The following is a 24,532-nucleotide window of genomic DNA, read 5'->3' as shown; positions in this document are numbered from 1 at the left end:
GTGCTATACTTCAAATGGATATAGGCTAATTGGCCTGTTACGACATAGATTTTGTGTGATGTCATGTGTCATATTAATTTTAATCATTCATAATATGATCCGGCCAAACAAGACTGCTTAGACTGCATTCACTATAGACTGATAATAATATCTCAAATTTATATAATTTATATAGTACCCAAAGCGCTTTATATACTGTCTGATGTTGTGTTATTGCCGCCAAACAGTATATAGCCTATAGCCTGCTATACACCAGTGGCTGCGCCGTTTCACACACCACAACTCTGCAGTGACGTGAGGACGGAGGTTGCTCTTCTAATTCAACGTCAAGTTGATGAACGTCCCCGTGCAGCTGGCCAATTCATTGGATGATCCTTTATTCAACAATGAGACCTGCAAGGTTCTCGCTCCACCACCATCTTTGAGATAAATCAGTGCCTTTTTTTCTTTTAGCGGCAGATAATTGGCGTTGTGGTGTATTATAGTTGTCATGCACTGACACATTTGCAGTGGGTGCACACACACAGTGAGAAGACCGGACACTCGGACACATCTTGAGGAATTTCTCCTTTTTTTTTTGCGCATCAGCTGTGTTCATGATTTTCCTTCATTACGTCCGTCCAAGGAGTTGATTTCAGTTGTCGGAGAAAATGTGGTATCGCGCAAGAGCGACCGTCCTTTTCTTATTATATTTTTCTGGGACATCGTTTGCGGGGTTTCCGAATCAGATCAACATTGGTAAGTTAACTCTCCCTACCTGTCACTTGCATATATATATATATTTATAGTCTAAACCGCGGGTGTGTTTGTACAAGTCAAGTGTCGGATTCATGTCGCACTGAGTGATAGGGTTTATTTGCATAATACTTATTTGTCAAGTTTACTTACACTGAACGGTTAGCTGATCTGCGCTCCTTTGTTATGTGGAAATTCCCCTGAAGTTCAAATAATCAAAAACAATATTATCATGTATTGCGACCAGTCGGACCAGAAGTTTTCCAGCCTCTCTGCAGTGGGGCAGTTATAGCTATAGGATTGTCTTCACTCGCACGATACGCATATAATAGGCTAATGTGTCATGCGTTGGAAAAGACAGGTTGTTATTTATAGCTTAAGCAATTGATTTGACAATAATGACGACATGGTCATTTCTTCTTTCACGCACAGGTGGACTCTTCATGCGCTCGACAGTGCAGGAGCACAGCGCCTTCAGGTTTGCCGTCCAACTATATAACACAAACCAGAATGTGACGGAGAAACCCTTCCATCTCAATTACAATGTCGACAACCTTGAGTCCTCAAACAGTTTTTCTGTCACACATGCTTGTGAGTATCACGACACTCATGCCATTGTATGAATATGTATAGCCTGCTGCTATCAACAAACCTCATGTATATAAAACCTTTGTTGCCCCAAACTGTATTCGCAGCAATAGAGCCAGCTATAACCTATACCACACTTTCTGTAATTTAGATGAAGTTATTTGTTTATTTATGAACTATATAAGCCTATTGTGATGGTTGTGTGGAAATTGATTAAACCAGGGACCAGGGGAAGGAGATGATTCCTTGGATAGTCCCCTGTTTAATATAGCAAAAATGGAGTAGCCTACTACCATGGACAGTTGCTGTGTAGCAAAAAACACTGTAGTGCCGTCTCTCTCTCTCGCTTTCTCTGTCTTTATCTCTCTCTCTCTCTCCCCCTACACACACACACACACACACACACACACACACACACACACACACACACACACACACACACACACACACACCTGTGGATGGTTTGGTCATGTAAAACATTCCCCTCAGAGTGCATGCTTGTTGAATAAAAAAATGATACCATGCAGACAGAACACTTTACAAATGGCTGCTTATATCAAGCACCATCATTTGCTATAATTTAGATGATGGCTGATGGTAATTTCCCTCCTTGAATGAGTGTCCCACTGATGGTCATCAAGCAAGAGGAGGGAGTTTTATTGCTTTGCTCAAGGGCATGTTAACGTGAGTGATTCAGGGTTGGGAGAACGATGCTATTAGATGGAACTGCTGAACTTAAGAGAGAGTGAATGTGTACAGGCTACAACAAACCAATTGTGTTTACTAATTAAGGTTTAGTCAGCTTCTTCATAGTATAGGCTACAGTTAACCTCGCGTTACCGTGGGCTTTCCACCTTGGAGGAAAACCTGGTCTGTGTTACTAAATTGCTGTGTGAACCGGACTGGAGCGGATAATTGACGTCATGTTGTAGTCACTCATTTGTAGTCATCAGGCAGGAAACCACAACCGGAATAAGAACTATACCCGAAATAATTCCCCACAATCATCATTTTAGGGCCTACCCAATAAAATATAATTTCCCCGTGGGATAACAAAAGGTATACAGACCCTAAATATTCTCTGGAATTTATATTTATATAAATATATATATATATATTTATATTTAAAAGAATTAGAAAAACTACGCCGCACCAAGGATTTTATTGAGTAGGCCCCAACATTTTTACCTGAGTTCTCCCCTCCTACCTCAATCTGGTCTCTCTCAAGCAGAAACCATGAAGCCAAACCAGCGGGGGGAAAACAATCTGATATCTCCATAATAATTTGAAAATGCGTCATCAGTCATGCCTCTATATAGCTGCCGCTGATCAGTCCCAAATCCGCTGGTTCGGGGTACATCCTCTCTGCTCGAGAGAGTCCAGATGGAGGCAGCAGGAGGAACTCACTACTGCCACCATCTGGCGGAGTCAGGTTACCTAAAATTATGATTTTGGGGTACTTCTGATTCCGGCTCGTGGTTTCCTGCTTGAGGACTACAAATCAGGGACTACATCATTGCCATCCGCTCAAGACCGGATAACAAACCCGATAAGGAAGGCTTCCCCAAGGCAGGCTACAGTTCAAATGATAATGCAGCATGCACAGAGGCTATCTTTTAGCTGTTGCCTATTCCCATTTCCCATCGTGGTTGTTTACTTTTAACTTAAGTTGCAATAAAATTCAAGAGTGATCTAGATTGTAGACTGAGCAACATATTGTATATTTGTCATTTGTTATAGGTTGTAGCTTAATGATGCATATTGGACTAGTTGTCTCCCAAGAAGCTAATATATTTTAACCACGTCAGTGAATATACTTAGTATGTTATTGTTATCAATCCAATACAATTCACTTTATTTATAAAGCACATTTAAAACGACAGCATTGAACCAAAGTGCTGTGTACACTCTGTAACCAAATAAAATACTAAAATACTAGAGAAACAGTAACTCTCAGTCTGAAACATGGAAAGCCTGTCACGATCCGGTGGTGTGGTGAGGACCCACATGCAGGACAGCAAGGCAGGTAGAGTTCAAAACCCAAGATTGGATGATTTTTGAGGGGTGCTAGTCCCTCCTATATACAGGTTTAATGTTTGTTTTTAGTTCAATGTTTGTTTTAAAAATGCCATTGGCAATGAAGGGAACATTTACGTCATATTGTCCCTCATTACGTCATATTGTCTCTTTATTGTTAATGGCGTTTAATGTTTGTGTTGGCACCGTTTGTTTTACATCACCATTACATCACCTAATCAACATGAGTTAGACTGGGTGTGATTTTTGTCCTACATTAAATCGGAGCGGCAGAGGCGGTATTGCAGTCGCTGTTCCGCACTTGTGGCACTTCCCACTGGGAGGAGACCCCGGGGCAGACCAAGGCGCAGTTGGAGGAAACACATCGACTCACTGGCCTTGGAACGTCTCGGATCCCCCAGGAGGAAGTCTCTAATGTTGCTCTGGAGAGGGAAGTCTGGAACACAATGGTGGAGCGGTTTCCCCCGCGACCCGACTGCGGATAAGCGGTTGAAGATGGATGGATGGATGGATAAACATTAAATTCCCATTGTGAATGGAGAATTTTACGTCATAGTGTCTATTTTACGTCATGATGTAAGAGTGCCCCTCACTTCACACGGGTGTGATTTATTTAATACAAAACGTCACAGAAAACATCACAATCACAAACTAACAAGATACAACATTAACATGATGTGACACCAAACATTGACTCGACAAGGACTCACAGGGGACTGACTGGGGAACACGACTAATATACACATGATGACTGATTATACATGAGATACAGCTGCATGAGACATGAACAGAACACGAACATAACAGAGTAATACAAGACAAGCAAAGTCTGTGACTGTGACAAAGCCAAGGAGTAGCCTACAACAAGTGAGTTTTCAAACGTGATTTAAACCAACCATGGTCTATAAGGTCATTCCACAGTTTGAGCGTAACAGCGGAAAATGATCTATCCCCCCGGGTCTTCAGCCTTGTTGTAAGCCTTATTATAAACATTGTCTGAAGAGGTTATTTCGCATCATTCTACCAGCTCTGCCAGAACTCACTACTTGCTCAAGGGTGTTTGTCAGTAGTTGCTGAGAGAGTGAAGAGAGTGAAAGCCAAATCAGGACTAAAGCAGTAACCCAAGTCCAAGCCTCTCTAAAGCCCAAATCACACCAAGGGGTCACGTCGAGACAAAATGTTTTTTTTAAGGTTGCATTGGTGTGGTTGACCTTTAAAACTGTGTTGTCCCCACCCGACCCTTTGGTGTGGTTTGGGCTTTACACACACACGCACACACACACACACACACACATGCACACACACACACACACACACACACACACACACACACACACACACACACACACACACACACACACACACACACATCTATGACGTCTTTACGGTGATGTAATGCATCAAATGACATTGCCGTCATAGCTTAGTTTAGAAACAATTGTTTTCTTGTCTTCCTTAATCACCTCCCCAAAATACTCAAGTTCAAGCACATCTAGCATTGCATTTATGAGATGATTATCGGAAGTACTTTCAATCTCAGCGTTTGAGTTCTACCTTTAATCTACATTAGCTCAAGAAAACGCTTCTTTAGGATCATAATTGGAGTCCTTCCCATGTGCCAGATTACAAGTCGCCACGGGTATAGTGCAATCATATTTGCAAAAGACCATACTTGTCATAAGTTAATTCCTTAGAGTGCTACCTGCTGCAATTTAAACCGCTAGCTAGAGGGAACACTGAGCTATTATCTTTTTGAGGGGCGATAACCCCTCCGCTCCTACATCCAGCTTTGTGTGTGTGTGTGTGTGTGTGTGTGAACACGGACTTTGTCCTAACACAAACATTGAAGACGAAGGTGAGGATGCAAATTCTGTGTACCCGGAATGAGATGATGAGATGATATGATTATGATGAAGAGAGAGCGCAGCGCGCCTCTCTCTCTCACTTCACACGGGTGTGATTTTTATTTGAAAAGTTATTACATTTTACGTAACGCAAAAGACAGAACAAAGAGTATAGAAGAGGTAACCGTGGTGAACCAGGAACTTTCAAAGATTTAGTGAGGACGAAAGTGTGCTGGTGGCGATTTTTAAGAACAAGGGTGACGTGCAGAGTTGTGGAAACTACAGAGGAATATAGTTGATGAGCAGAGTCAAGTTATGGGACAGAGTCACAGAGTAGTAGTGGAGGGCTAGACTAAGGGCATTTCTGAGCAGCAGTATGGTTTCATGCCAAGGAAGAGTACTAGTACAGAGATGCAATATTTGCTTTGAGGATACTGAGAAGTTCAGAGGGAGCTGCGTTGTCTTTGTAGATCTGAAGAAAGCATATGATCGAGTGCCGAGAGAGGAACTGTGGTATTGTACGAGGTGGTCTGGAGTGACAGAGAGAAGTATGTTGGAGTGTGTGGAAGTTGTAAGACAGTGGTGAGGTGTGCTATGGGTGTGTGACAGAGGAGTTGAAGGTGGAAGTGGGTCTGCATCAAGGATCAGCACGGAGCCCCTTCTTTGTTCGCCACGGTGATGGACATGCTGACAGATGAGGTTAGACAGGAATCCCCCCATGGACCATGCTGTTTGAAGATGACATTGTGACCTGTAGTGAGAGCAGTAGTAGAGTAGGTAGAGGAAACTCCAGAGAGGTGGAGATATGCCCTGGAAAGGAGAGGGATGAAGGTTAGCCGCGGCAAGACCGAATACATGTGTGTGAATAAGAGGAAGGTATACAGGGAGTAGAGAAGGCGGAGGACTTTAAGTACTTGGGGTCAACATTTCAGAGCAATAGAGAATGTGGAAAAGAGGTGAAGAAACGAGTGAAAAGTGTCCGGTGTTGATGTGTGATAGGAAAGTATCAGCAAGAATGACAGGGAAGGGGGTACAAGATGGTAGTGAGACCCGCTATGTTGTATGGTCGCACTGAGGGAAAAACAAGGAAGCTCTGAGAAGGAAAAGAAGTGGTCACGTGACTGGGCTACGCCATGACACTTTCATGCCCAGTCACGTGACCACTTCTCTTCCTTCTCAGAGCTTTCTTGGGAAAAAAAACAGGAAGCAGAGCTGGACATAGACTCATATGGTGAGGTTCTCTCTGGGAGTAACGAGGATGGATAGGATCAGGAACGAGTACGTCAGAGGGTCGGCGCATGTCAGATGTTTTGCAGATAAAGCCAAAGAGGCCAGACTGAGATGGTTTTGGACACCTACAGAGGAGGAATAGTGAGTATATATCGGTAGAAGGATGTTGAGGTGTGGTTGGAACTGCCAGAAGACCAAAGAGAAGATTTATGGATGTAGTGAAAGAGGACATGAAGTTAGTTGGTGTGAGAGAAGAGGAGGCGGAGGACAGGGTGAGATGGAGGCAGATGATTCGCTGTGGTCGACCTCTGAAGGGGAAAAAAAGAAGAATAATTACATTTGTATAGGATCAATGTTCACACATTAATTAGGAAAGGTGATTTCATTGTCTCCTGAATCCTGAAGACTTGAACATGTGGATGTACAGTATAGGGACTAGGGAGTATCACAAAGATCAGAAGGTCTTTAATTGGAACTAACGTTTTGCTGAAGCATAAGAAATTGCATCCCTTTGTTGTGGTATTCTATTTCTTGCTAAGTCAGGAGAGTTTATCTTGGCCAGAAATCTAGATGCATTATTTACATTTGAAAAAGCTCAATGGTCCACAGTCCATAATGCCCTACACTAAATTATCTATAACATGTTGCTATTTAACAACTATAAGTTCTGCATGTCTCATTCTATGGATTGGAACATCCAGTTCTGACAGGCAGAGGATGGTCACCTTTCATTAAACCATTTCTGCTCTTTTCTTTCCTTAAACAAGATAAAGCAGAGCATGTATCAATCATTTAAAACAGGGGTCTGCAACCTTTTTGGAATTAAGTGCCATGTTTTTATTTTCTGGATAGTCAGTGTGCCATGTCAACATTAATTTGAATGACACCACATCAACATTTCCAACACATTTTGATTGTCCACCGGAAATATCCTTATTTTTTAATATTTTCTTTCACATTGTTATAATGATCATTAGTCTCAGAGCAATGACCCACGTATCTCCCAGACTCCCTCCCCAGTCAGAGTTCAGAGTTTTAACCCATTCTGACCTGAGATCAGATTCATACGAGGTTTCCACTGGACACACACTGGTCTGATTAACCCATTCTGACCTGAGATCAGATTCTAAAAATGTCAGTCGCTCTTCGATTTTTCAAAAATAGCAGACCTACAAGCTCGTAGCGCGCCACTCGGTGGCGCGCTACGAGCTTGTAGATCTGCTGTTTTTCAATAGCTAAAGCATAACATGATGCTAACACCAAAATGGGTTCCCGGTCAGAATGGGTTAATGAATGTATAATTATGTGCAGGATGTAATTTACTGTACATACAAATGTGAGGGACTTATTTGACTAAGTTTAAATAGTTTATTTTAAACCAAAAGTCCTCTCTCTCACACTTATGCCAGTGTGCCAGTGATCACCCTCCTTAGTGCCAATGTTGGCACCGGTGCCAAAGGTTGCCTACCCCTGATGTATAGAACCAACTTTTTCATTTCTGTCTAGCGTAGCCAGTATGGATTGTGAGCAGAGTGAAGGAGGACACCACACACTCTCCTCTGATTGGGTCACTGTGTAATGATTGTTGCAGATGCCCTGATGGCATTGACTGTGATATTGACAGCATGGGTCAATGTCGGAAGGCCTCAGTCCAGTAGGGAAGTGTGCAGTTCCTGTTTGTTTTAGTATGGACAAAAGCATCTATACCTCTCTAAATGCAAATGTATACTTTTCATACCGTAACTACAATACAGTGAGCTTTACATTACAAATGGCAACGAAATATCAAATAGCAGAGATTACACTGGTGTCACAGCCCCTGTAGTTTGGCCTACTAGGGCCTGTGTGTTTTTTTTAGATTCTTATTAAGTTGGTTATATTGTAAATAAATATTCGTTTGTGCACTTTTAAACAGCCGTGTGTCTTGCTCCTTTGTTATGGCCCAAGAGCCAGGTCATAACACTGGCTTGAACAGTCATTGTATTATATTCGTTCATATAATAGAATGGTTAGGCTATTGTATTGTAGACCATACTGTTGTACTCCTTCCCTGCGTTGGTCAAAGACGGCTGATGTGTTGTTCACTATACAGTATGTCACAAATCTGTGACTCAACTGGAACTTCTGTACGTACAGTACGTTGACGTGAGACACCTTGCCCCAGGCTAGGATGCTTTGTGCGCATAGATGCAGAAATGAGAAGGTCGTCAATGTCGTCCATTAAGGCTGGGGTCAAAGCAGGGGAGAGTGTGGGTGGAGAAAAAGGGCTCCAGCACAGTCGTTGACTGTACTATTAATCTAGTCAGTGTGGAATTAAGCTGAAGCGTTGTTCTATTAAAAGTTTCAAATTGAAGTGAGGACAGGTAATGGGAAATGAATAAGATTGTATTGGCAATTTCACAGCTTGTACAAAATCCATTAAGCGTTTTTTTTTCTTTCTTTTCTTTCTCCGGTAGACCTGTGGTTATGAACATAATTCATTTAGGAATTCAGATGTGCATTAGGCTAAGTGTTGAAAAACTTCTATCCATTACATGTTGGATAACTCGAAAGTGGATTTTCGAATAATTTGCCAAATGTGTTATGGTCTCATAATAACTGTGCAATGTAGGAGCATGGGCGACGGTGTAACGGAGATGCTTCACGACAGAGCGTTGCAGGCATTCTCAAAAAAGATATTTTCCTTTACCGACCTCTTATTATACTGTACTTCACGGAGCTAACAATAACATTGCTCGTCACAGAAATAGATGTCCCCTTGATCAAATTTCATTTGGAACAATTTTATTCCCCTTCTCAAGCTAGTTCCCAATTTCTCTTGAGGCACAGTAAAGCTCCAGTATTACTTTAACCCATTCTGACCTGAGATCAGATTCATACGAGGTTTCCACTAGGACACACACTGGTCTGATGAACCCATTCTGACCCGAGATCAGATTCTAAAAAATGTCAGTCGTTCTTCGATTTTTCAAAAATAGCAGACCTACAAGCTCGTAGCGCGCCACTCGGTGGCGCGCTATGAGCTTGTAGATCTGCTATTTTTCAATAGCTAAAGCATAACATGATGCTATAACACCAAAATGGGTTCCCGTTCAGAATGGGTTAATACCACACTGGAGAGAGCACTGCACACTTCCCAGCGCCACTGATTAACTGTCGGGTTGGTTGGAACAGAGACGTCTATGCTCAGTGTGTGACGGCTTATGAAATTGTACCACTGCTGTTAAGCCGCCTCAGGGTTCAACTGTGGGCCTTCCCACGACTGCTTGTTGTACAGCGGTTGACGTTTGACTTTCACCTCTCCAGTCAAGTAGGGGTTTCGCAGGGCCAGAGGCTTCTTTCTTCCAGGCAAGACTTCGATCAGCCATGATAATGAATGAATGTATTACCATGGTCAGAACATTAATAACACCAAGTAGGCAGTAGAACGATGCAGGTTAGAAATGCATGCCCCCACCCAGATATTATGCGTTGGAGCCTCTACAGCGGTGCCCGTTTGGGCACTGGCCTACTTGGAACGATGCAAGTTGGAAATGCATTCCCCACCCAGGTATTATGTCTGTCTCCCTTTTATGCCCATATATGGAGTTCTTTGTATAAGGCATGCCCAAATATGGAGTATATGCAGCCAGCTTGTGGAGTCCTGTGTCAGGCATGCTCAAATATGGAGTGTTGTGAGGTCAGAACAGGCCAGCTCCATATATGGACGATGGGCCTTTTTGTGGCGGCTCTGGACAACCGTGGGTCCGACCGACTCGACACCGGGCACTGCTCTCCCTGCTGTGGTGTGGAACGCGTGTGTTGAATTTGAAGTCGGTGGGGCGAACGGTTCTCGAGTTACGTGGATTACACACACACACACAGGCATATACGTACAGACAGAGACATTTATAGTTAGACGAAGCTCCAAGATGTGGTACAAAAGATACACAGAAGATACACACAAGGGAGATAATGGGATACGCTCAGGGCTACGGCACTACTATAGTAATGTCCAATAAGTATAATCACAAGATGATGAGATGTCTCGACGCTTATACACGGTGCACATTCATGCACAGTGTCCTTTCCGTATACAAAGATAATATAAAAGCCATCCGCAGACCCGCTGGCTTTAAACCTGCTTGCGCTGTGTACTCTGTTCTGAACGTATACAGTCAGTCTGGACACAGAATCAAATTAAGGAAGCGTTCAAGAAAGCAGGATTGGATTCTCACTGCTTGTGGGGAAGAGTAAGTGGTCTGGGGGGGGGTCTTTGGCCCACTTGAAGACAGACTGAAATAGCCGCCGTTCTTTAGTTTAAGGCATAGCGTGGCGGCGGCCTGTCGACGTTTACGGTGTGACTTGTGTTAGTGTTACATTATAATTTTCCAAACAGAACGTTTGCTTTTAGGGATTTAGTTGCTATAAGGCGGTCGCTCCGTGTCACATTCACAAGACCCACACGAATGCAGGCTTAGAATATTTTGGGGAGAGAAAATCCATGTTTCTATATAGCTAAAACTCCAATTAACCACAGACTTCTGATGCTCGGTTCAAAAATAGCCACATGTGTATGTGCACTAGTGCAGTATGTGTCAACTATTATGTCAGAAGATGTCGTTATATTCTCGCTCAACCCATCCACACCTTTCCCAGGCTGTCCATGAGGCAGGCAGTGCTGTGTTGGATAATGATGCTGTGAAATGGCAGAACTTCTTTAGTTGTGTTGGTTTAGATAGTGGGATGTGCCGTGCGGCCGTGCCCTCATAATACTGCATCAGAAAGTGCTTACATGTCGGAGCGAGAGTGATCATTACTGACAAGCCACAGTGATGGCACTATAGTGAGGCACAATATTCCATAGTCTTACACAACACTCTTAGTCATGTGCCCCACGAAGCAGCACTGCCTCTGAAAGCTGCTACGATTCTATAAATGTGTCCTAAACATTATTGAGGACAAACTATGAACTACATAGAACTACTAATAATAAGCAGGTCAACCATACCAGTGGTGCACTGAAAAGTTGCAGCTTTTCAAAGACTTGCATTATGCGTACTTCATACTTAAGTTCACTTCATAATTGTATTGTGAATTGTGTTATTATACATAAAACTGATATAATATCTAGATTTACAATATTTTTTATATAACCGCTTACCCTGTACATACCGTAGATATGTGCTTGCATGCACTTCATATAAAATGTGCACAATGGTACGTGCACATGACACAACAATGGAATGTACGATAAATGTAAGGAGTACTGTTCTGTGATGATGCTGTAATATGCAACTCAAAGTACACTAAATGTCACCATCACACCTTCACGCTGCTACTATTTTTGCATGGCAAATGATGGAATCTTTCGCTTTCCTCAAAAGCAACACATATTATAATCTTTTCATTTTGTTGTTTACAGTACCACAGTAATATGATCACCTTCTGCTGCAGAGCATCAAAAGTCACTTATTTAATATCTGAAGAAACATATGACTGTATGCACGGAGCATGCTCTATTCCCTTGCCTCTTGTTAAGCCATTCTAGACGGGAACCCCATTTGGTGTTTATAGCATTATGTTTGTTATGCTTTAGCTATTGGAAAATAGCAGATCTACAAGCTCGTAGCGCGCCACCGAGTGGCGCGCTACGAGCTTGTAGGTCTGCGAAAAAAAAATTAATCGTGAAAATGTGGCTCAAATCTTTGTATATATATTATTTCAGAGCGAACGTTTTTAGCTCAAATCTTGGCAGAAGCCCCCGGAACGGTGGCCAAATCCAGATATTTTTGTGGGTCCTTGACATGAAATAGTTTGAGAATGACTGACATAGAAACATGCGTTTTTCAGAAAACTGTCAAAGATTTAGAAGGCATTTATTTGTAGAATCATTCCCAGGTCAAAATGGGTTAAAATGGTCTGGGGGGCTCTTGTTCCTGCAGCATGCAAAGCATGTGTAGGTGGAATTTACCAGCGCTTTTCTGCAACAGCCCTGGTGAAATTACCATATAAGAGTCTACTGGCCCTGTCTGTCTTTCACTGCGGCTGGTTTTTCCTCCTACGATGTTGTTTTAGTACAGCATGTGTGGGCTGCATACAACAAGTGGTTCTCAGATTATAGGGACAATCCAACTTAGCAGGGGATGATTTTAAATAACCGGCCCCCGTCCATTTAAGTGTGATTTGTGAGTTGATGGAGAGGAACCTATATTATGTTTCTTATACTGTACATTCATATGTAGCCATGAATACCCGAGGAGAAATGCCCTGCACTTCAACCTTCAGTGTGAATAATGCATTCCGTGTGTGCTGCTATCTCCATATTTTGCTCAACTGTGAGTGTAATGGAACATCCCAACAGACATGTAGTTCAGCAACCATCCAGAAATAACCTATATGCTTGCTTAACCCATTTTGGCCTGGCATTTCTATACAAAATGGGTGAGCGGAGAAATGACGTCAGAATTCCGCTTTTTATGACGTTTTCTTCAACCACGGTTCATGTTTTAGGTTTTTATTAGAGAGAAAGTAAAAGGTGAGTGTAATTTTCTTTTCATTTGCTGCTTTCTTTCGAGCGGGGGCGGGGGCATTCGAGCAACGGGGCTAAATATGTATTTCTTTACAAAATCTTATAGCGATTTATTTTTTTATTCTTTACATTTGGCCACAAAAGAACACAGGATCTACTGAATGTGTCAAACTGACATATTGAGCCTATGACACAGTGTGGCTTCCCCCCAGTAGGCCACCTTCACATTCAGTAGATCCTGTGATCTTCTGTGGCCAGATGTAATTTCCTGGGGTCTAGTAGGACTATAGTAATAATAAAAAAAGAAATCGCTATGAAGTTTTGTAAAGAAATACATATTTAGCCCCCATGCTCGAATGCCCCCGCCCCCCTGTCAAAAACAGCTAAAATCGCTAAAACGAAAGAAAGCAGCAAATGAAAAAATAATTACACTCATCTTTTACTTTCTCTCATAACAACCTAGGTTGAAAAAAACTAAAGTTGTCCTTTAAACGCATTGACATTGAAGGGAAAATGTATGTCATATGTAAAACGAGCAAATCTGCTAACCAATCACAGGCAACAGGCATTCTGATTGGCCAGTATGAGATGATGCATGGTGATGGTACGATGATAAGAGCGCCCCTCACTTCACACGGGTGTGATTTTTATATTATTACTCACTGTATACCCGTCTTCTATCTGTGTCCCTTTTATGCCCATATATGGAGTTCCTTGCCAGACATGCTCAATTATGGAGTCCAGGTCTGTCTCTATAGTCATCAGTAGCCTACTATAGACTTCATATTGAAGAATCCCCGTATTCCATTATGGGGATTTAGCGGATTTATCAATATTTGTTTTGGACAACCGGTGCTGCATCACACCCATGAATTGCTGCTGGTCAACCAGTACAGTACCACGAGACCCCAATAAACGTATACCTATAGTGAGACAATCTGCAGCTGAAAAATATATACTGTATAAATAAACTCTGCGTTGTTAACACATTCTGTACGGGAACCCCTTTTGGTGTTTTAATTTATAATGTGTTATAATTTATACTTGCTATTGAAAAATAGCAGATCTACAAGCTCATAGGGCGGCACTGAGTGCCGAGCTATGATCTTGTAGGTCTGCTGGAACTATTTATTTTTTCAGATGGGGATCCGCGGCACAAATACAGATAATTTGAATCTGACGTCATTTCTCCGTTCATCGTCAATGGCAACAAAAAAAAACTTGAGACGGGCATGCAGGGACAAAATTTTGCGGGCATTTGACCGGAATTCTCTTACCGTGGTCAATGGCACGTCTTCTTGAGACGTCTGCGCAGGGACAAAAGCTGTTTATATAGCAGGGGGGCCGCTTAAAAATAAACAAACAAACAAATTGCCCAAAGCCTGAGTAAACAACTGTCTATACTCTCTTCACTTGAAAGAGTCCAATGTTGGCATCTTTGTGAATCTACGGGGGGAGAGAGTTCCAAAGGGCAGGGAGGGGGCTGCCTTATAAAAAGCTCTGTCGCCGAGGGTAAAACTGCCCCCGCTGGTTGTTGCATAACCAGAGCGGCATGCTCCCCATCTTAAGTTCTTCTGGTCTATGTATAATTCCACAGTTTGGCCATATGCCCCCTATATAGAGCTGCTGCTTTAAACCCACCTGGAGAAAAGTAGTTGTATAGTTGTATGTGAAAGTAAAGACAATATTATAGCAAGAGCTTCAAAGTGTCTGTAAAACAAAACGCAATGCAAGAGAAAGAAGTATATCTGTAACACGCAGATTAGACACACCGACGGACCGACATGCAGAAACATGCGGTCGGGTCGAACATGCGCTGCTCCGTGCTGTATAGCCTGTACCCCTCTATCTTGGCCTATTGTATTAGCTAAAACTGTTCTATACTGTATATGCAGAACATTTGCTTATTATCAAATTCGATATGATGGTTATTGGTTAAAGAGGGAGTGCCACAATTTTTTTCCACCCTAAAACATGATCATCAGGTATTATTATAATATAAGGGGAAGAACTTTTTCCAAAAAGTGTACAGTATTTGTTAAAATCATGCTTTCATGTGGACACGCCCACCACTTCATTAAGTATGCCTGGTTTGCCTGGTGGGTGGTGATGGGTGGTGATCCACCTGAACTGAAGCCGCACCCACAGCTGTAGTTGTATGATAAAGGGGGAGGGGTTAGGGGAGGGGCTGATAGTGTGGTGTCACTATATTGCTGTTTATTTCATTGGCCCGTTTGACTGTCAAGGGTTCAGCCTCCAGGAAGAAACCCTAAATACAAAGTTAATACACCATTGCACATAAAAACGACTCCAGGGTGACTGATGAAGTACTGTCACCTCATAGACACATGAAAAACTGGAAAAATACAAAAATTGTGGCACTCCATCTTTAAGATAAACCTACCCATGAACTTACAAAGCTGATATCTGTTCAAACCACCCTCTATGAAAATGATGGTAAATTGACCCTGTCTTCTGCACGGAAAAGCTGCTATGTAGAAAGCATTTGTGTCTCATGCATGCACTCAGTCCTCCTCTTTCACTCGACATCATATCAGACCCTCAGACATGTCTCCGCCATCAGCCTCGACACTTACCCCCCGGTGAACACCGGCCTTTTCCTCTCCACCTACATGGCCACTTTAGTGAGATCAACTGAAGGTTTACTCATTACCTCCAGAGTAGTCTGGAGACTAGACTGTCAGTGGGCTTCCGTCAAAAGAGGGCGCTGTTTTTTCCTTTATTTGCCGATGGGTTTCAGATTGCCTCCAGACTCCAGAGTAGCTCAGAGAACTAGGTTTTTAACACGGCTATAGAAAAACAACCTCCCCCCAGTATAGGCAACAGTGCACAAATCAGCAGATTATCTGTTAGGGATATGCCACTGTCCTCACGGTGCACAACAAACCATAGCACAAACACAATGATATTGCACACTCCCTCTGCATTCGTACATAGCTCCGGGTCTCAGTGACTGCTTTCCGTTCCTCCATCATGTATTTATAAGCTCTCCGTGCGAGGTGTTGTGTTCACCTCTGTATTATACCCAGAAGTCTTCCTCCAGTCCAGACCCTTATTTATGACAGAACTTCTTGACTTCTTATAATAAGGTTCTCAGTCACATGAATAATGATAGACTTTCTGACTTGGTGCCTGTGGTGTTTCATTTAAGGACAGATTCAGCCGGCACCAGAATCAGCTTTATTTGTCACATGACAGGTTTACAGGTGTAAAGAAGTGGGTGAAATGATCTATTTCTGGGAGAAGAGCGAGGATGGAGGTGAAGTGAGAGCAGAGGGGAACGAGATGGAATCCGGTTACATCAAACACAGATAGCATGCGTGATAAGCAGGCATATGAAGATTCGAACATCAGCATAAATAAATATGCAGGTGTGTGCATGTTCTTTTAGGAACGGCGTGCTACTACCAGGCTGGGTGGTGTGTGTGTGTGCGTGTGTGTTTGTGTGTGTGCGTGTTGGTTGTGATTTCCTTCACTCCATTGCCTTCGGCGGTAGAGCTTCAGAGAGTTCACTTTGTAGACTTTGCGACATGGTACACACTGTGCGGGTATATACATGCAGGTATCCATTACCAGATGCCTGCATGGGATTATAGCGCTCTGGTCTCAAACATCGCCATGTTTTCTAGAGAAACACAATTGAGTGTCAGGGCTGCTGGGACCGCTGCATCCAACCATTAAGTTTAACGAGGTGTCAAGAGCAGAGAGAGAGAGAGAAGTGAGAGAGAGAGAGCAGAGAGAGAGAGAGAGAGAGAGAGAGAGAGAGCAGAGAGAGAGAGAGAGAAGTGAGAGAGAGAGAGAGAGAGAGGGAGGGAGGGAGGGTACTGTCTATCTATGCTACCGGTGTCTCTCACAAAAGGCACGTCTGACGGAGAAGGTGTTAATTAGATCGGGACGTGTGAGAATGACGTTAGACGCTTAAGATAAAGCCAAGTATTGTGCAAAAATTGCCTAAAAACATAATGCGGTATTTAAAAATATATTTTGGACCATGTAATAAATGCTTTCACGATCTATACTGTATTTCCGATATATTGTGGACAATTGGAGGTACGTACAGTCATGGTTTATGACTGTATCCCTCTCATGGACAGGCAACGGACGGCGCGTTTCGACCTGACAGGCCTTCCTCAGCGTTGTCAATGCTGAGGAAGTGTGCTGTCTATATACGCCTTCATTTCTATGACAATATTAGTTTTTTTTATCAATCTTCCCAAAATATTTGACCATTTATCAGGCTATAGCCTAATACATTTTGTATGTGTTAAAACAACGGGAGGAGGTGAAGTATAAAGGCTTGTTTTCATGCTTGTATAAGCATGGGTTAGCTCTGGAAAAAGGTGCACAGTACTGCACTGTAGCGTAACCATGGTGTTGTTGATTCTTAACGTACAGTAAAATAAACCCGTGTCCCGATTATATGCCTGCATGTGCAAGACAGGTTTTGTTTTACCAGTGTTGTCTGATTGTATTTGTCCAGTATAGGATAACGGGCTGCCTATTTAACCCATTCTGAACGGGAACCCGTTTTGGTGTTAGCATCGTGTCATGCTTTAGATATTGAAAAACAGCAGATCTACAAGCTCATAGCGCGCCACCGAGTGGCGCGCTACGAGCTTGTAGGTCTGCTATTTTTGAAAAATCGAAGAACGACTGACATTTTTTTAAATCTGATCTCAGGTCAGAATTGGTTAATCAGACCAGTGTGTGTGTCCAGTGGAAACCTCGTATGAATCTGATCTCAGGTCAGAATGGGTTAACCGTGACAAACCAAAGCTGCTGTTGCCCATTTTGAGCATATAATTGGTTAGGGAGATCCGGAACCATGCAGCATTTTTTTATATTATGACCCCATCTGGATAACATGAGATATTTATTGGGGGGAAAACAATCATGGCTGCGCCGCGCACGTAAATCTGGGACAGGATATCTCCAGCGAATGGTAATTCATCTGCTGTGACATCTTTTTAATTCCTGGCTGATCCTCTCAAGCCCCCCCTCAAAAGAGACAACGTGAAGTGGAAAGTTTGATACGTTTAATTTAAAATGTGTCAAATGTTTTTTTTTGGTCTTGAAAATGACATTAATCAAGCCATATTTGAATATTGTTATAGCAGTAGATTCTTGATAATGTGTGCGGCGTGTTGCCCATGTGGACCACCGTCTATCCCTGATTATAGCGAGCAGATATACAATTCTTCAATTCCATTTCTTATCTTGTCGAGACACAGTGTAGGTGTCATCATTGCACCAGATTTGCATGTGCCCTTCCAACACACAAAAGGACCATATAGGCTACCATGTGCATGCCATTGTCTATTCGCAGTACCGGCATATTGCACATAATGATTTGACAATTGTTTTGCATTCATGGCAAAAACAATTCCATCCATGTGGACTTTTATGGTACTTATAAGTTGATTTTCATGTTGAAATAAATGGAATCCAGTGGTTTCCCTGAAAACCAAGTAAACCACGATATACTTTGTTGCCATGAGTGTCAAGTATATACCGTGAGTGTTGGCGCCCGCTGGCCAAGTGGTCCAGGCGCACGCCACATATATAAGGCTTTGTCCTGACAGCGCGTCGCGTGTTCGAGTCCCGTTCATGACGACCTTTGCTGCGTGTCTCTCCCCTTCTCTCTCTCTCTCCCCCCCTCTTTCCTGTCCATCTTCACTTGATACTATCAATGAAGGCAGAATGCCAGAAAAAACGAATCTTTAAAAAATATATATACTGTGAGTCAACGGGCTAAACATGAAAGAGAGAGAGAGAGAGAGAGCAAGGTGGAAAGCCACGAAGGAGTCAATGTGATAGGCTGATGGAGCAATAGAAGGTTGAATTCATAGTTACCGGTATGTGGATTTGTGAATGAACTGGATGCTCCACTTCCGAGTGAAGTGGAGCTGCAGGCTTTGCTGTTGCAGCTTTGAAACCCCCCCAAAAAATCACGAGATCACAGAGTCATCTTTTCTCTTGTTGGTTACAGTATATATATATACAGTCGAAGGTTTCCTAAATATTACCTCACGGTTCATCGGCTGTCAATCCCTTTAGAATGCACGCATCGCTGAACAAGTGATGAGGCACGGCGAGGCAGTGTGACACACAGTCTATATGGATGTCAGACAGATGGGCCCCGCCCCCTGGGTGTACTGGGTTCACCAACTTGTACCTCAATTACTGCATGCCATTAACGTTGAGCAAGGAAAACCGGAGCCAAGCTTCCGTCCGGACATGTCCCCATTTTGCGTTTGTAAAACAATTTATTGTGTACAAAAAAAAAGAAAAGAAAAAACTATAAAATTAGACAAAGATAATGTCTAATGCACTGAGTGCTTCTATAGCCAAAGCTCATTGCTCGTCATCAGCCCACATATGGCAAATACGTAGATAAGGCTTGTTGTAGATATATATATATATTCACCGTTTATAGTGTAGCACTATATAGTAACACAGCCCTAGAGATGCCAAATGGACGAAATAAATAAATAAATAAAGAACACTTGCACAGCACAGTTGTGTTTTTCAGGGTATTTGTCCATTAGGACAGAGCTGTGGCCAATATGCACTGATTCCCCCATTATTTCTAGTTGATTAGCAGAGCAAACGTTGCATCTAGTCCAAGGGGAAGTGAAGGGCACCGCCAGAGCATATTTGCCACAGAGAGCAGCTCACTTGCCACTCAACTCGGCACAATTAAACGCTGTTCAAGGGGAGGCATGGCGTGCCATCAGAATGGAAACACCATGTTTGTTATAGGGGATTTTTGGTCTCGTGTTCAGCGAAGACTGCAGTCCTGACTGAGCGACCTGGAAGTTTAGATCAGGGCAGCTTTTAGGGGATCATCAAGGTTTTGTTTTTATCTGTGTATTTTTTCTTTGTATGGTTATTCAATGTTAAACACATCAACGTTATGCCTTGGGTTGAGTATAAGGTTTTCCACTACACAAGGCTCAATATGCCATCTGAGCAATTTACTATCTAACTGAATGATGGATACAATGTATGTATAACCTAGATACCATACCCTGATGGAAAATGCTGTTTTAATTTTAATTTTTGTTTTTAATTTTCTTTTTTATTAGTACTTTCAATACTAGTGTATTACTTTTACGGTCTTGTACTGTCTGTCTTTGTTTTATTTGTTTTGTTCTGACCTTGATTGGGGGGGGGGTATATTTACATATCGGATACAGCTAAATGTACACATATGTTTATTCATTGCTGCATCGATAAAATAAAAATAATTGAAACACCAAGGATCACATGTGGTCCCCAGGGGCTCCACCAGGGCCCCCTGGGTGCCACATGCTACACATTGCTACAATCCGCACCAAACTTGGCAAAAAACACTGTTCAGGGGTCTGGCATGAAAATAGTCACACTATAGCATTCGGTGTCAATTGTGGCCATCTGGTTAAGCGTTACCGCTACGTCACGTGTTCCCACGCCTCTCCTGGAAGTTCCTAAATGACTCTCATCGGCACAATATAGGGCTAGATTTGAAGGCTGCCCAGTGGCCTGAAAGTCAAATTTATTGAAATGTAGCCTACTTTGATTCATTGCATGTGAAGACGTGAAGCCATTAGAAATGATCTCACCTCTCGATCTCACATGTACTTGTGCTTCCATCGATTGTCATCAGTAGATATGGTATTTTTAAGCATTAAATTATGATCTAAATGCTACAATTTACAAACATGAACCCTGGCAGTGGGCTTGTTTGTGAATTCCTCCAGTGACTCATTGAAGTCAAATTGATTTCCAGACATTGACACCAAGTGCTTTACACTACAGAACAGGGTGAAAGAAAACAACATGTACAGTACTGTAGCGACTCATCATGTGACTCTTTTTTTACGGGGGCCAGTTTCGAATTGCAGACGTCCGTATAGGCGCTCCTTGAGAGCGGTTTTGAAGGAGTCATGGGATTCACATTTCTTAATTGCTGTTGCTTGGGCGTTCCACATTTTAGTGGCATATAGGAGCGAAATGAATTTAATCCCTTGTTTGAGCCAAATCTGGGTTGCACGTGGTTTGTTGAACTCCCTCTGGTGTTTGCGAGCGTGGTACTTCCTTGACATAAAGGAAGTAATATAGACAGCTGGTACATAGGGATCTTTGTAAATAAGTCCGTTGGATGAGGGCTAGGTGCACAGAAAAATGACATACCAAGAATTCTCCATTATTGCCAAAGATTTATTTTGTAAATCAATTCCAAAAATACTTCTTGTACAAAAATAAAAATATAACTCCAAAAATGAAAATAACAAACTTACATGATATATATGCTTAAAGTCAAGCACCCAGTCTGGACGTTACCAGTCCTAACACTGTCTTAGGGCAGAGCTTCCTGCATTATGCCCCCTCTCCCCATGTCTCTCCATGGACTGACTACATGCAGTATAACTCAGGCCTCTCCCTAGTGGCCCGTACCACCTGTCTAGAGACAGCTTTCCCCAAAACATTCACTTACATTTACTAGTGAACATGTAACACAGAAACATTTCCAAACATGTACAGTATAATTGTCAATCCAAAATGATTAACACACCAGGTTTTAAATAACCCGTACCGTTGCAAACATATTAAAGAATATGTATTGCCAGAACCCGGCACCCCTGCAACATGGTGCAACCCAATTCAACCCTCCCCCTATAAAAGGAGCAGTGGATGCAGTAGTGCCTCTTTTGTGACCAGGAAACGAGGATGGTGTGAGTAGTGGGTGTTTGACAACATAGTAATGGTAACTTAAACTGTTTGACTGTGAAAGAAATAAATGTATGTTGACCAACCAATTGTCTGTCCAAATGATTATGAAATGAAATATGTATATAAAACTGTAAATAAGCCAAGATCCACTGATTGCTAACTTTATCCGGCATAGTTAGCAAACAGTGTGTGATAATGACCATTGACTGACAGGTGGGAATATTGAGTGTGAAATGAGGGTTTGATAAACAGAAAATGAAATACAATTATGCATGTGTGGCTCAAGAGAACATGTCTTTATCACAATCTTGTAGTGAATCTTGTGGACCGGGCCCATTATACTATTTCATCCAAAGAGAATGGATTCAGTGGATCAGTGAATAACGTAGAAGGCAACAAAATGACAAATACACATATATAATCAGGGCTGCACACAACTTTTTTTGGTCTAGTACTCAGAGGAGCACCTGGAGGAGTTTCTTGGTGCTCCTAAAATGCGGCGACCCGTCTCGCCGGATGGATAAAAGAGGGATGCATGAATAACTTATAGCAAAACGATATTTATTGGATGAGTGTGGGGAGTCAATGGAGGGTATTGCAACTCTAGATTTAGCCCTAGAATGGCTCTTGTTGTAGATTCATCCCATTATTTAAAAAAATCTAAATTTTCTAAAATCTAGGTCCATGTGTGGTCCAGCCCTATGGAATGCATATTCCAATAAAAACAACTTAATACTTCCTAAGGATAATATGAGCATCAAAGCAATATTTAGATTTTTTATTATTTTGTATTTAAATAACCGATCTACTAGCTCACACCGTGTTGCGACACGTTGTGAGCTTGCAGATCAGCTATTTTAACATACGACACATCGTACGGCGATGTTTGTAGCTTGTAGCTGAGGCGCAATTATTGTCTACTTGGTCTGTGTCTCATGGAGGAGGGCTGTGGGCAGTTCAGAAACCGTCTTCCAGTGACATCATCGATGGGGAACACAAGCTAATAAAAACTGCATGCAAGGCTTTCTAGTCCTGAAAAGTTGCAACGCGAAAATGGAAGCCATCGTTCTCGCGATAATGAAAATCTAAACATTTTTATACAAAAATCTTGTTTGAAAAAAAAATCTGCCTAATGATGATGTCACTGGAAGACGGTTTCCAAACTGCCCCACAGCCCTCCGATCATGAGACACAGACTGAGTAGGAAAAAAATCGTGCCATTTTACATGATTATTAGTGAGGACCTATTATATGAAGATAGGTTGAAAAGTGCTGAAGTGGTCAGTGGTCCTTTAACCCATTCTGAACGGAAACCCATTTTGGTGTTCGCATCATGTTATGCTTTAGCTATTACAAAATAGCAGATATACAAGCTCATAGCGCGCCACCGAGTGGCGCGCTACGAGCTTGTAGGTCTGCTATTTTTGAATAATCGAAGGACGACTGACATTTTTAGAATCTGATCTCAGGTCAGAATGGGTTCATCAGACCAGTGTGTGTCCAGTGGAAACCTCGTATATGAATCTGATCTCAGGTCAGAATGGGTTAACATAGAGGTGGTTGTCCCTGAACCCGGAGACTGATGATCTCTCTCTCTCTTCTTTCTGTTTTTTTTGTCAGTCTGCTCCCAGTTCTCACGAGGAGTATACGCCATCTTTGGCTTCTACGACAAGAAGTCCATGAACACGCTGACCTCTTTCTGCGGGGCTCTGCACACCTCCTTCATCACGCCCAGCTTCCCGACCGACACCGACGTGCAGTTTGTCATCCAGATGAGGCCCAGTCTGCGACTGGCCGTCCTCAGCCTCCTGGACCATTACAAGTGGGAGAGGTTCGTGTACCTCTACGACACGGAGCGAGGTGAGAGAGCAGGCGTTTTATATACTTTGGCCATATTATTATACGATGGTGTTGTGGAAAACTTGTGAAATTATAGCTGATTTAACCCATTTTTACCTGGAAAAAGCTATGTTTCTATGTCAGTCGTTCTTCGATTTTTCAAAAATAGCAGACCTACAAGCTCCTAGCGTGCCACTCGGTGGCGCGCTATGAGCTTGTAGATCTGCTATTTTTCAATTGCTAAAGCATAACATAATGCTAACACCAAAAGGGGTTCCCGCCTAGAATGGGTTAAAAAGTGTGTGAGCTTCAAGTAGATCTGTTATACTTTCACAATAATCTCTGAAAACAGTTGCGGGGGCGGTGCCGAAATGAACCAGGCCTTCAACACCCCCCACATACAACCCAGTGTTGGTTTTGTCGAATAAAAACTAAGACGAAAAATGTCCGTCGACTACCTTTTTTCACTGACGAAAACTAAATGGAAACTAAATGAAAACTAAGCTACGACGACTAAAACTATAAGACTGAATATATCGACAATTTCGTCATGAAATAAAAACGAGACTAAAATCTTATAAAGGGACAAGAGATCCAGTATAAGTCATTTTACACATGGTTGCATGCTTGTGAGCTTGTAGATCGGCTATTTTCAGCAAGTATAAAATCTTCCATTACGACGGCATCAAGGCCCGCCGAAACACATTTTAGTCGACTAAATCACCTGTAGATTTAGTCGACTAAAACTAGACTAACACTAATACATTTCCAGGTGACTAAAATGTGACTAAAACTAAGTGAAAACTATTCAAGAGGACTATGACTAAAACTAAAATAGAAATTTGCTGCCAAAAACAACCACACTGATATCTTTTTTGTCCGGCAGAAACTTTGTATCTCCATATTTAAGCCTATAGTTTATCCGTAAATAAATGGCCTCGTAAAGCAGTGTTGCGCAAAAGTATAGTGAAAATAGCCAATCTACAAAATGTTTGGGGGGATTTTCATGTTT

At 42.3% G+C, this 24,532-nt stretch overlaps 1 protein-coding gene across 3 annotated transcripts in view; it reads left to right on the top strand.

Annotated features, from left to right (window-relative positions):
- Positions 1-550: 550 nt before the first annotated feature.
- Positions 551-24,532, top strand: part of LOC308327432 (glutamate receptor 3-like) — an 87,876-nt gene continuing 63,894 nt past the window's right edge. For all 3 annotated transcript variants that reach the window (XM_080780899.1, XM_080780898.1, XM_080780897.1), the window contains exons 1-3: positions 551-738; positions 1,168-1,326; positions 23,302-23,541. In XM_080780899.1, coding sequence (XP_080637025.1) covers positions 651-738; positions 1,168-1,326; positions 23,302-23,541 — 487 coding nt within the window. In that variant the 5' untranslated portion in view covers positions 551-650. The remainder of the gene's footprint in view (positions 739-1,167; positions 1,327-23,301; positions 23,542-24,532) is intronic.

The sequence above is a fragment of the Protomyctophum bolini genome, assembly GCF_963924005.1.
Source record: "Protomyctophum bolini genome assembly, chromosome: 13".
NCBI lineage: Eukaryota > Metazoa > Chordata > Actinopteri > Myctophiformes > Myctophidae > Protomyctophum > Protomyctophum bolini.
The sequence above is the reverse complement of the archived record's forward strand: the minus strand, read 5'-3'. Positions and strand labels throughout refer to the sequence as shown.